This window comes from Pan paniscus, chromosome 22 (genome assembly GCF_029289425.2).
Source record: "Pan paniscus chromosome 22, NHGRI_mPanPan1-v2.0_pri, whole genome shotgun sequence".
Classification (NCBI taxonomy): domain Eukaryota; kingdom Metazoa; phylum Chordata; class Mammalia; order Primates; family Hominidae; genus Pan; species Pan paniscus.
The window spans coordinates 30,189,805-30,204,141 of record NC_073271.2 but is presented as its reverse complement, the minus strand read 5'-3'; the positions used below and the strand labels follow the sequence as shown (position 1 = coordinate 30,204,141).

The 14,337-nt window shown below is 42.7% G+C and overlaps 1 protein-coding gene across 1 annotated transcript in view; it reads right to left on the bottom strand.

Annotated features, from left to right (window-relative positions):
* MRPS6 (mitochondrial ribosomal protein S6) overlaps positions 1-12,281 on the bottom strand; it is a 69,440-nt gene extending 57,159 nt beyond the window's left edge. The window contains exon 1 of the mRNA XM_034947894.4: positions 12,041-12,281. Within this exon, the coding sequence (XP_034803785.3) occupies positions 12,041-12,085 (45 nt within the window). The 5' untranslated portion in view covers positions 12,086-12,281. The remainder of the gene's footprint in view (positions 1-12,040) is intronic.
* Between the last annotated feature and the right edge of the window lie 2,056 nt (positions 12,282-14,337).

Genomic DNA, 14,337 nt, shown 5'->3' with positions numbered 1-14,337 from the left:
CTACTAAAACTACAAAAAATTAGCTGGGTGCGGTGGCGGGCGCCTGTAGTCCCAGTCCCAGCTGGGGCTGAGGCAGGAGAATGGCGTGAAACCCGGGAGGCAGAGCTTGCAGTGAGCCGAGATCACACCACTGGCACTCCAGCTTGGGCGAAAGAGCGAGACTCGGTCTCAAAAAAAAAAAAAAAAAAGTCCTTATTTCTTATACACTAATTACTTACAGGTGAAATGATATATCTAAGTTTGCTTTAAAGTACTCCTGCAATAACTGATTCAGTCACCAACAGATGCTAAAACCAATGCAGATTGCTGGAAAACAAAATATTCAGTCTCAAGTTTGTTATTCCATAGATCACTTAATACAAAAGGGAAATAGGGTACATTTACAATGGCCCATTCTGGTGAATGCCACCTAACCAAATGACTGCTTAACAAAGTGGTATGCCTCCCGGTGTGATGCACTGACATCCCTATGAAATACTCATTCCTGTCAACAATGGCTAATCTAACTCTAATCATGAAAACGCAACTACAGTCAACTCCAAAGTGAGGGTTTCTGCAAAACAGTAGGCCTGGACTCCAAAACTCCTCAAAGTGCCACTGTTATTAATGACAAAGGCTTTGGAACTGTTCAAGGAGACTAAACAAGTAAATATATGATCCTTGATTGAATACTGAATTAAAACACTAAAAACTATTACTGGAAGAACAGCATAAATTTCTATATGAATTGAATATTTGGTGGTAGTATCGTATCAATGTCCGTTTTGAATGTGATGACTATGTTGTGGTTAGGAGGAAGGCCCTTATTCCTAAGAAAGGTATGTCAAGATGTCTGCAACTCTCAAAATAACGCAGATTAAAAAAAGATAAAATAAGGCATATTCTAACAATTAGTGATCTAGGCAAAAATCATACAAGTGTTAAATGAACTGCTCTTTAAGTCTGAAATTTTTTTAGTCATGTTAGCCAAGGGAAATTAATGAAAAAAATTTTAAGATAAAGAAAACAGAGGTGAGCAGACTGGAAATTAACAGTTGAAGCTGAGTGATAGGTACAATACAAAATTTCATTAAACTACTGTATTTACCATTACGTATGACCAAGTCTGTGTTTTAATTCTTCAGTTTTTCCATTTGTAAAATGGAAATCACTCTACCTAACCTTAGATGGCGAGGATTCAAGAGAATTGTACATATGTGTGTGTGTATAATATGTAGGTGTGTATATATATCTTAAATACATATACACACCTACATAACCCCTGCACCCCTACTTCAATCCATTGCTAAGGTTAGGCATTATTATCAACTCATCTAGCCTCCCTCAAAGGCTAGCAACTATGAGGTTTATAGAGGTAAAACATCCTACCAGGTCAACTTTGTGTTTTTTTTCTGTTCTCAGTCTACTTGGTTCCAATTTTATGTTTCTAGAAAAAAACTGTTTCTAGAAGGAAATCGCTTCTGCTCATCTTTCCATGTGACTAAGGCAGAAAACCTAAGCACAAGCACCTTCCTGGTAGACCAGATTATAATTCTCCAGGCCAAGTTATAAATAGAAGATTCAGAAATTAGGGTATTTCCTCTGAAAGATACTTTTCAGTTGGAAAACTTTAAAACCTTCTAATTTTCTCCAAGGTTTGGAGAATATAACACTCAAGAAGTAAGAAGTAAGACCACAAAAAGAGTAACTTTAACAGTATTTGGAGGGACTGGTAGAAATTACGCCCTGAATTAAACCTAAGAAATAAAAACAGAAACATGGTATTCTAGATTATAAAGGCAGCTGGATATTCCTCTTGCATTGCAAACACAGGACAAGTAGAGGGATAGAAAAATCCAGGGAAATAGGGTCACGACTGTTTTCTTTGTATGCCAGATGACAAGAAATCTTGAAATTATCAATAGTTTCCAATGAGTCCATCCTAATCAGATAAAATACTCAAGACAGTGACATTACGAAAAATGTTTTCTTCAATCTTCTTATACACACAAAATTTGCAAAATCTCCTGGCCCTTACTTAGTCCACACATGAGAATGGCATTCCCATGAGACCAATAGTGCTACCAAAGTCTGCGAGACTTAGGCTGCCTAATGGAAACTTGGTGTCTTAAAGCTTCAAGATACTATACTTCATACAACTGTTTTCTCATATGACTATTAACAAAACAGAAGGCAAGCAGTACACCAACAGAAGAATGGCAATCAAAACAACCCATGACTGGGTCATTTGCTTACTTAACAGTGTCAAGCAGTTAAAAAACAAAACCACACACTTCAGTACCATATACCTTTCCTACAACATGCCTGACAGAGCCTACACTCAAATTTAGCTTTTCAACTGAGCAACAGAAATTCACCTTTAATCTGAATCAAAACCAGACTGAACAGATGTTTTATATTCGGAATTCATACACGGGGCATCTGAGCACAAAATGAAAAGTGAGCAGATATCTGGAACTTACACTGATTCTGCACCTTTCTAACGGAAGCAAAGACGACACATGGATTTGCAAGGGCATCTTCCCAGCAGCTGAAATGCAACCACAACACTGCACTTCTGATCACCACAATGAGAATTTTCTCAAACTGGATTATATCCACAGCAACCCGGCTACCATAACTGCACTTGGTTTCTTCACCTGACAAAATTAAAGCACTTAACCACACCAGGGTAGGTGTTACAGAGAAACTTTTAAAAACTCAAGTCAAAACAAAGACAAAACCAGGAATTCTCGATTCTGGGGCAGAAGCAGAAAAATGCCAGTTTATGAGGACTGAGGGCTCCAATAAAGAAAGTTTTGCTAAGTCTGTGCTTTCACTTGCAATTTCATTTTTAAGCTTTCATCTACACCAACCTCTACTGAGGTATGCCCAAAGTGGACAGAAATTACCTTACCTGGGACTGTAATCATAGTAAAAATGATTGCAAGGGGAAGCAAAACAAGTCAATTACACCTTGGGCCAAAACGTACGTAAGAACAACCTGGGATCTGAGTTCGTTTTATTTGCAATTTGATGTTATCTATCTGGAGTGGGAGTGAAAAAAAAGACAAAAAAGGAAGGTTAGTCAAGGTAATAACTTGGCTTCTATTTTATGGAAACACAAAGCCTGGTCAAAAATAAAAATGTCATCACCTCCCTCCTCTATAATCTTTACCAAGAGAGCACCTGAATTTTTTTCATGGTAATACTATTTTCCAGGGATCATGGGTAAACTATTTTTAATTCCACAGATACACTCTGAGCAAAAAAAAATATTTTCTAGGCAAAGCAATCTTTGCATGCCAGTAGTATTTCAAACACCTAAGAGGTTAATACAATGGGTACAAACCAAATAGTACTAATACATGCCTAAAACAAGATATCACTCAGACATTGAAAGAAAAAGTGGACTGTGAATGTCACTCCCTCACAGTTTACACGGTGCAGCTCTGAAGCCTACATGTATATTTTAGCCTAAATGCACATATACAACCCAACAATCCAAAACTATAGATACTTTCAAGAATTGAATATGCCTGCCATTGCTGAAATCAGTCCTACTGCAAACCAGTGACCAATTAACAAGGTGGGCTTTGTCAACATAAATGCTAAGAGATTTACAGACAACCTACAGCTAATTATCTGAATATCTAGATTACAAAATGAGAGCCAACCTAACCCACAGATACATTACATTTGATCCATGGTACCTAAGTATTCAATTAGTTGGCAACATCAAAAAAAAAAAAAAAAACAGATTTCCTATAAAATCTGGATTTCTGGCTGGTAGGAGGAAGAGAGAAAAAAAAAGCTGGCAAAACCAGGCCCACACCCCTCATGGCAATAATAGATGGGAGCAGAGTAGTAAGCACCAACACCACTAATTCAAACATTTACTGAACAAGAACTGTATTTCAGGTTTGATCTAGTTTGGGATTCTGATGAAATAAACTTAGATATAATAAGTTTTATCTTTTAGAGTTTCTTCATTAATAAACTGGGAATAATGAAAAACTAGGCAATGAAGTTCACAGCGACTTGCCTAAGACCACAAAGCTACTTTAATGACAGAACTACACTTAACTACCTCCAAGGTCACATAACCACTTTATCTTCAAATACCCTCCCAAATGAATTACTTCCATTTTACAAAGAAGGAACTGAGGATCCAAAAGGTTAAAGTCCTTAGGAAGTAGGTGCTACAATCCAAAACCCAGTCCCATCTGCCTCTAAAGCTCCTTCTAGTCTCCCAATGCCAGTCTTTGTTTATTCTATGGTAACACATCCAGTATCTTCATTTCAGATCTTACAAGGTTTTTCTACTCATTTATAATAGAAAACAAAAAAATCAGCATTTTTCTATAAAGCAGAAGCCTTCATACCCAAAGCCATATCCAGTCATAAAACTATATATACGTACCTTAAGTATTTTATTAAGTATTTTATTCAACACATAAACATACATTTATTTGCCAACCTCAATACAGGGGTCATGACAAGCACTTGGGAGAATGGAATCGATGACCTGGAGTTTCCTGATGATTTGAGTTCCTTATGCTTGATCTAAGCGACATCTACAAATGGCATTATCTACAATTTCCAGTTTCAGCTTCATTAAAGTGGAAAGTTTAAAAGATCCTTGTAAAACACTCCACATACAGAATCCTGCTAGTTATTTTTCTTCCCAAACTTTGAGTTATTTCAGCCATATCTAATTCTACAGTCATTATTTTAATGACTCACCTTTTATCAAGTCTTCCCAAAGAATCCAACTTGGTTTTCAGGAAACAAAGGTTTGCACTCATTTCATCAGCTCACATGATATTTAAATTATTTTACGGAAACAAGATTACCTGTCATAAAACAGTCTTGGAAATCAACACAACTTCTGGTAACATACAACTCACCCAGCGTGAGCGAAGTGCACTGACTTGTAAGCAAACTACTAGCACGAGGTCAACACGCTGTATCATAGCAAATAACTGTTTTATAGAGATGAGAGTAGTAACCCCTCAAGGCAGCTTAGTAAGTATCTACCATATATGCAAAGCATAGCAGAACAAACATGAAAGACTCAGCTCTCAAGAATTTGTAATCTAGCAAAGGAGGTAAAACATATTCACCAATTAACTGTAATACAAAGTAGAAAGTGATCCATGTGATGGGAGACGTGATGAGATTCATGCAACCAAAGGAAAGATTAGTCTATTATACTCCTAATGTTGCAGGCCCTTGATAATTTGTTTAATGTACCAAATGAGTTAAGATGAACTTGGAAGAACATGAGACTGGTTTTTCATGGAGGTGGTGGGGTATTGTGGAAAGGGAGGGTGTTCCAAACAGAAAAACAGCATGATGCCGGCACCAAAGAAAATAAAAGGTAATGGTATTTATAAGAATCTGCACAACTTTGTTTACTGGGCATATAAAATGTGGAAAAAAACTGAAAGATGAGGTTAAAAAAATAAGTTGGGAGTCATACTGAGACAGCCTTGGATGCGACTTCATCCTGCATGTATTTGAAAATGAGAAGTATGCAGTAATTTGGCAAGTGTTGATACAATCAATTAGTATGGGAATCAGAAAGCCATCACTTAATGCTTTCTACTATTTCCTTGTTATAAGTGCACCTATTTAGGTGTTTTAAAGTATCTCAAGGACATATATTTGCACTACAAGCATATTTACAGGTATTAGCTATCCTCCTCTCAGTAGTATGTCAGGAGCCAGCTAAGAAACTGCAAGAGTCCAAGGAAGAAACAAACAACACGAGCAGTTCAACTAGGGCAGAGAAGACTATATGGCATTGAGACTGCAGGAAAAGAAAGAACTGCATTTGTTCAGCCCCAGATGACAGAAGACAGAGAAGTGATAAACAGAAATAAGCAATAACAGAGGCAACTTTGGGGATAGGCAACACATTAAGTTCTTAACCACACTGAGTTTGCAGTGCCAAGGGGATACCCAGGAGGCCATAACCAGCACAGAAGAGAACAGAAAATGCCAGAGTTGTCAGCTTGTTAAAAAAGGCGGCAAATCATCCACATGAAGGTTAAAGGAATTGTACATAAAGAGAAGAGGGCCTGTAATCCCAGCACTTTGGGAGACCAAAGCGGGCAGATCACGAGGTCAGATTGAGACCATCCTGGCCAACATGGTGAAACCCCATCTCTACTAAAAAAAAAAAAAAAAAATAGCTGGGTCTGGTGGTGCATGCCTGTAATCCCAGCTACTTGGGAGGCTGAGACACGAGAATCGCTTGAACCCAGGAGGCAGAGGTTGCAGTGAGCCGAGATCGCGCCACTGCACTCCAGCCTAGGCAACACAGCAAGACTCCATCTCAAAAAAACAGAAAGAAGAAGGGAGAAATCAAGGGAGTAACATCAGAAAACGGCACCATAAGAAGCCAAGAAAAATGATGCACCTAGAAAATTGTGTCTATATACTCTAAATCAGGGGCTGGCACATTTCTTCTGTAAAGGACTAGATAATAAATATAAACAAAAGAACAGGGTCATGTTCCAATGTAACTTTACTTATGGACTCTGAAATGTGAAAGTTTTATGAAATTCAAGTGCCATAAAGTATTGCTGTTTTTTTTCCCACCTATTCAACTGTAAAATCTTTTCCTACTTCACAAGCCACAAAAATATAGGTGACAGGTCAGATCTGGCCCGGAAGCCACAGGCTGCCAACTCTTGCTCTAATTTCAAAGCAACAAAAAGGATAAGAGGCTGAATTAACTGTCACTTTCCAAACCCAAGGGTAGTTCTTCCTTTAGACAAATTGATAACTTACCAGACATTCATTTGACTAATTCCTTAAGTAAGGATTCCCCTAAGAGGTAACTACATGTGTTGATAACACGTGTCTTAAAAATATTGCCTTCCACTAAAAACAGATAAACTCATGAGTATATTGGAAATTCTAACACAAAGCTAAGAACATTAAATAGGAAAAGTCTGATAATCAAATTGCAACAACTTTTTATAACATGAGTAATCACACAGTATTTTATCATCTGTTCTCCACCCTTCCTTCCACCTTCATGTTAAACCCCATTATGGTATTCCAGGTTTCTTTTAGATGAGTTAAACATGTCGTAGTACAAACACAGCAAAGGCACTAGATGAAAAATATTACTTCAGAATTTTCCCGTCATTGCTTTTGAACTCTTAATTTTTTGAAACTGATTTTATAATCTAAAAGGTTAGAAGATTCAATAGTCTGCATATACTAGATATAACCTAGATTTTTAAAATCTAGAAACATCAGTATTGAATGTGTGAGTCATGAATTAAGAAAAAAATTAGTGCAAAATGTCAACTTCTGACAAGCAGTCTTCATACATACAAACCATATCTGGTGAGGAAGGACTCCTTACCCCCAAGCCATTCCTTGTACCTTAGCTGTAGCTCAGGGGCAGGAACAGGACTCCTTCCTTCTTCAACAGCTTGCTGCGGCAATAAGCTGTAACCCAAGAAAATTTAATACCAAATGAAAGTATAACATTGTTCACAGGGTCAAGTCTTCCATTACTAGGTAACTATTTTAAGTTGCCTGGTTTCAAGCAGATAAAACACAAAGAGAGATTATTAAAGATACAAGGCTAAGCTGTTTAGGGAGGGCCCATGGGAAGAAAAAAAAGACTTGACCACTTGACAGCTAGATGTTTCCGTTTGAACTGATGTCTCCCACCAAGACACAGCAGAAACTTCAGTATTTCCTAGTTATCAAATGCTTGCCAAGCAAACTACAAGGACCTAGGGTTGACCTGACTCATACTTCAGTTTATTAGCACCCTCCATCTCCAAAGGGTATCTAAAATACAGGCACTTCATAGGCATTACTTTCAGAACATCCTAACTTGAATAGAACTCTAGAACAAATACAAAACTTTTGCCAGGTGTTCTAATCAAAAAAGGCTTGCATTTAGAGAAAAACTCTTCATCACTCTACCAGAAAACCAACTGTTTTCTAATTTTAGGAACCGATTATACTTTTCTATATTCAAATTAAACCAAGTCAGAACTCAAACTCAGATTACACAAAACTCCTTACCCTACCAAAGTACTATTTCAATGAGTTATCTAAATGTAAAATATAATCTGCATTGAGTATTAAACATAAAAATTACTGTTTGTTTTAATAAGAATTTAAGATTTCCAAAATAGCTATCTTCTTTATTCCTATTAAAAAAACATATGAAGATATATATATAAATGCTATCTTATTGTACATGCAATGCAATCATTTAGCAAGTGAATTAGTTATTAAGCCATTAACCTTTAATTCTTCATGTAAAAATTCCTGAACGCCAATGAGAAGATTTTAGGAAAAGTATTATCCCAGGGCTTTCATAATCTATGCCAACTGTGAACACCTTCTGGGAAAAGGGCACGAGACGTAATTAGCGTTCCTAAAGTAACCACAAAATACTTATGTATTGCACAGATTTCTTTCCTCAGATTTCTCCTTCCTGTATACCCAAGGCATAAAAAGTGTCTACAAAGTTTCATTTTTTTCCTAAGCTCCTCTACATTATACAGCATGCGGCTTTACCATTCATGTATTGGCACTTCAGTCTTTTACCTAACTGAAATACCAACCTTTAAAATCTAATTATCAAGTGAAACCAAAGGGCTTCAATCATTTTCCCACTCACAAGAGAGCTCACTCACCAAACACATGACCCCTTCTCCTCATCTACCTCTAAGTTCTCATTGCAGGGGGAGCAGGGTGGAGGTGGATATAGACCTCACCATCTCACAGGCAATCCATTTCTTTTTCCATTGTCAGAGGTCTTCCTCACACTGAAATGAGGCTACCTGGGACTGCAGCCTTGGTCTCTCCTTTGTGGCTATGTCCTTTCACATTACAGCCTTTGAATACTGTGTTTTCCAGAAGTGAATAAAACTCTCTTGATGCTATCTGATATGGGTGTAACAGGACTTTTAAAATCTTTTTATTCCAGAGACTCTTCTATAAATATGAACTAAGACTGGTCTAAACAACTGGTTTTTCAAATTGCTTGTCACCTTTAAAGGCCTAGTTTCACAACATCCATTACTTTACTGTCATATTTCAGAATTTAACCCCACTTTTACCTACTTTTCACGCTAAAACAGGGAGAAAATAGAAATAACTTTTTTTATATACACACTTTTTAAAAAATCAAGCTATATGGTACCTGAAAATAAATTTCTTCTTAGAAACACTAGTTAACTACATTCATAAATGCCCAAACTTGGAAGTACAAAAGTAGATACTCATAATCAACTTCTACTTGCAAACTGAGAAAAACATAGTATTGGAATTTCTGGGTGACTAATTGTACAACTGTATAGTTCAATATGACTGACTCTACATAATACACTCTGAAATCTTTCAATGGGCATTCCCACAACTGACTTTGCTACAATCCAGATACTGTGACAGCCAACACAGGGCCTGTATTTTAAATTTTAAAACTTTGCAAGCTCAATTTAAAGGAGTCAAGCTAGGGTCAAAAAAAAGTAATGAGGACAGGGAGGAGTTAATATTCTCCAAACAGACTAAGAATGCTCTCCAGGCTGAGTACTGCGGAGAAAAAACAGGAGAGCAGCTCTGGGAGTTCAAAGGCTGGAAAACTATGGTTTCTTAACTTCCATATCCGCTGTTAAAGTTGCCTAACACAGCATTTTCCTCAATTCCAAGATGCACAAATGATTTGGGGAGGAAAGGAAAATACATCATATTAAAGGGGTAAAGAGGTATACACTTAAGAATCTAAAAACGTGGAAGATTCGCAACTTTGAACTGAGGAGCTTCAATACCCTTCTTGCAACAGAAGCACAAAGTGCCTCGGGTTAGAACTGTGGTTTCTCCAAGGCCTGCTACCGGTGTGCAAGCTCACAGTCGCATTTTTCATTTCATAAGCCTAGAGTTAACTTTTTAAATTCGTTTCCCCCCAAACATTCATCCTATTTTAGAATCCTATTTTCCTAAACTGAAAGCAAGCAAACTGGTCTAAAACCTGGAAGTCTTTGTGTTTGTGCCACATTTACAAGCTACAGATAGGTTTTTGAACAAATAACTGAGAAGCTATTGTTTAATATTACTTTATTTAGGTCAAGGATCTCCTCAACATAACTTCGCCATTGTACATAAGTCACCACTGTTACAACCTTCTATCTACTGCCATGGGGCCTCTTTCTCCAAGAGCCAGTTCACCTTTATTATCTACTTTCTAGGGCTTTTTTTCTTTTTTTTTTTTTCTTTTGCCCCCTTCCGTCATGCGAAGATTTCAAGGAAGGTTATTTATTATTTTAACCAAATTACACTCTGTTGATCTGAACTAGAGTGAAAAATGGGTGCTCCACATCCAAAGGCTATGTTATTACAGGACATTAAAAAATATGGTAAAAGAAATACACTTAATACTTGCAGCCATGTTAACCAAGATACTTGGCAACTATGGCAAAAACAAAGGGGAGGGCAAGTCTTCATTTCAAAGGTTTCAAAGGGTTACTGAATGAGCAAATATTATTGCCTACAGTTTGCCTCTTTCAGTGTCACCTGCTACCTCCCCAAGACAAGGAAAGTAAACAAAAGGAATTTCAGTAACGAATTTCCCAGGTTCCACATTTCCTAAAACACATAAGTTGAAGGGAGGGCTTAAACAACTTCCACCTAATTAAAAATCTTCCCTTTTAATAATGCTTTGTTTTCACTGCTCCTATCCTTTCGGAGTTACATATGCTGGTAAGCAAGGAGGAGGGCCAAAAGGGATATTCAGGAGGCTGAACAGATACTATCTTAACTTCTTCCAAATCCATGAAGAACAAGCTGGGGGACACAATGGCATGCCTGGCCAGGCTGTCTGGACCTCAGAGAGAGGCACTGGCGTCCCTTCCCAGTTAACAGTATGCAAAGCACACTTCCTAACAATCTCCCGACGCTCCGTGATTGTTAGTTTATCAATTGAGCTTAAGTTGAACCAAACTTGGTAATACTCCTCGCAATTGACCTGGAGCCTAATTTCAAACGTAAAAATGCGTCCACTCCTCTAGCGCTGTAGGAAGCTGTGCTTACAAAGTTCGGACGTGGTACAATGATTTTTGTTTTATTACACCTGGTGGAGAAAAAAAAACGTAACACCAAACTACGTTACCGAATTCCGAATTCACGGGAGAATGGGGATTTCGGCGATGACTTGAGGAGTACATGACCCAGGACAGAGGACGAAGTGAGCTGCCTCCGGGCCGCGGGCCCGTCCTTGGCCACGCCGTCACCTGAAAGGGGCTGCTGGTTCGCTTAGCATCCCTCCAAACCTGAAATCCCCTACCTCAAGATCAATCAAAAGCAGGGGGAAGAAAGTGTCTTCTGGAGGCGCAAGAAAGGCCACAACTTGGATGAATGAAACTGGGCTAAGGGCACCCGGAGCGGGATTTTCGCTGAAGTCAGAAAAAGAAAAGTCAGAAGATTTTTTTTTAACATGAGAGCGATTGCAAGAGACCGGCATACAGACAACGGCACAAACAAGCTTTGGAGGAACGCTTTATTGGGCGCGGACTTTCCGGGCGGCCGGCGGGCGCTAGAGCGGAGGCGGTCGGCGGCAGCCGGCGGGCGGCGGAGCGGGACGGAGCAGGCGGCGGCGGCGGGGCCGGCGACGAGGCAGCTTCACGACTGGCGGGGAAGGGCCGGAGCCGGGCTGGGCGCTCGCGCGTGTCCTCCCGCGGACCTTCCACTGGACTCCCGCGGGCCGGCGCCGGGATCGGGGTCGGGGCCCGCTCGGTCCGCCCCGCCCCCCCGCCCGGCGGGCCGCTTGCGAGGCACACCCTCCCGGACCGCGCACACGCGCAGGCACACCCCCGCCTCCCGCGCGCACGCGGCCGGGCCCGGCCGGCCCACGCGCGCCCCCTCCCCGCGGACGCCCGCCGCCCGCCCGCCGCCCCGGCCTCCTCCGAGGAGTGCAGGAAGGCCCGGGGTCCCGCGGCCAGGGCGCGCGGGGGACGGCGGCCTAGCGGCAGCGGGGGCACCCGCGCGGGAAGACCGGCTCTGAGGGAAGGTCACTTACCCGCTGCATGGCTTTCAGGATTAAAGCCAGCTCGTAGCGGGGCATGCCTGGAGGATCGGCGAGTGCGGCTCGGAAGCCAGCCGGTTCCCGGGACGCGAAGGGGCGGGACGGCGGGGACAGTGGGGACCTAGAAACTGCGGCGCCAGACGGCTCCCAGGCGGCGAAAGCACGGTCCGGCAGCGCGAGCCCGGGCTTAAAGGCGCTGGCAGCTGCGCAGACGCCGCGCCACGCCCCCTCGGCGCGCCCCGCCCCGCCCGCGCGCCTTGCCGCCGCCCCGCCCCCTCTCCGCCCGCGGGCGGCCGCCACGCCCCCTCCGCAGCCCCGCACCCGCCGCACCGCCCCCGCCCCGACCCCAGCCCAGCCCGCCGGCCGCGGCTAGGGGCGGTGCTGCAGACTCGGCCCAGAGCGGCTTGCGGCGGCCGCACGCCCCCTCGCGACCCTTCCTGCCCCTACCCCGCCTCCTGCCATGCTTGCTACCTAGCTCTCGAACCGGCTGGAACTTTCCATGCCTTCCTTCTCCTCCCGGGCGGCGGGCGAGTGAGTGCCCGCCAGTGCGCGTGCGCTGCGGTGCGGTCTCGTCCGTGCGCGCGCCCCTCGCCCGCGACTCCCCGGAGCTAGGGACCTTCGCGGCGGAAGGCGGGGTAGCGGCCGGCCCGGGGCCTCTGCGGCCAACGGCTGCTCGCAGGGGTTCTGGAACATTCCCGCCCGGGGTCGGTAAAGGGGTGCAGCGCTCGCTCCCAACCACAACACTCAGGTCTGACGCGGCTGACCAGGCACCCTACCCGGCGAGGAGCGCGCTGGCACAGGCCGTGGGCCGCGGCGCGCGGGCTCGGGTCTGACTCAATCCCTTGGCACTGCGTGACCTGGGCCAGCTGCCTGTGCCGAAAGTGGGGACCCGAGTGAGTTAATGCACGTAAACCTCCGAGGACGGTGCCTGGTACACACAGGCGCGATACGGGCATTTGTGGTGTGCCCCTGACCTGCCCCCACGTGTTGCAGCGGAGGGCAGGCGAACACCTTAACTCTATCTCATTTCTTTCAATGTTTCCTCCGCTTTCACTTAAAGGCTAGGCTGAGTGCCTGGGAGACCCTTTAGCAACTGTCTAAGGTGGGCAGGGGCATACGTTCTGCCCTTGCCATCCCTTTACACCCACATGGTTCTCCGCCCTCCAGCCAGGGGCTCTGCAAGTGCAGTTTTCTCCAGCGCCCTTCCTTAGAGGTTGAGTACCCTGCAGCTGAGGCCTCTGCCCCTTGTTTGCCCCATTAAAAGCTCTGTACGTGAAGTGTTTGTCAAAGTGCTTTAACGTTAATAGGTAAAGTTTAGTGAACATTACTCTGCATCACGCCCCATGCCAAGGCTGGTGGATGTGTCTCCTAAAATTCTCACAACAGCCCTGAGGTGACAAAGATTCTTTGCTTGGCCAAACTTTAGTCAGGCTTCTCAATCTCATGCTAGGCCCATCTGTGCACTTCCTTGTAAAATCCAGTTCTAGCACAACCCCCATCCCCTCATAGCAGATCAGGTTCCTCATCTTCCTCTATCCCCCAGTCATGTCTTTTCACCCTGGCCTGAGTTCTACAAGAATCCTTTAGATCGGTTTAGCCAGAATCCCTCTTCCCCCTGATGGTTACTCTTAGTGATTTTACATGGCCATAAATTTCTACTTGCCGACGCTGCATTCAGAGTTGGAGCCCACTCTCTCTCCCCGGGTTTCCCTGATCCCTGTACCCATCGCGTTGGTCCTGAATAAAGTCTTTCTTACCATGCTTTAGTAAGCATCATTGAGTAATTTTTTTAAACAGAGGCAAGCACTGTTAACCCCATATTAGGGATTAGGAAATGTAGGCACAAAAAGTTTTGTAACTAGTCCAAAGTCATACAGTAATAGAAACAAAGTACTTTTAGCCGCCCCTCTACCCTTCTGACCTCCGGTTCTCCTACCACCCAGATGAAGATGCTGATTATTATTCAGTGGATTAACTGTGTAGTCCACGTAAGCCAAGATTAGAGTACCTTTGTCACCTTACCCAGAGGTTACCATTTCACATCCCATGCGTCTATTTGTGACATATGGGAGGTAGGAGATGGAGATGAACCCAAGTTTTTCTGAGATAGCTGGATTTTAACATTTTCTATTCTTAGACTTGTCTACAACCCATACCTGTGTGAAGCCACACAGGTAATCCAAATTGCCTGGCTAAGTGTCAATTAACTTCATGTTTGGTTTAAACAAGTAGCATACTATAAATAACAGAAGGAAACAAGGAATTTCTGGACCTTCAGAAGTGAGTTACAG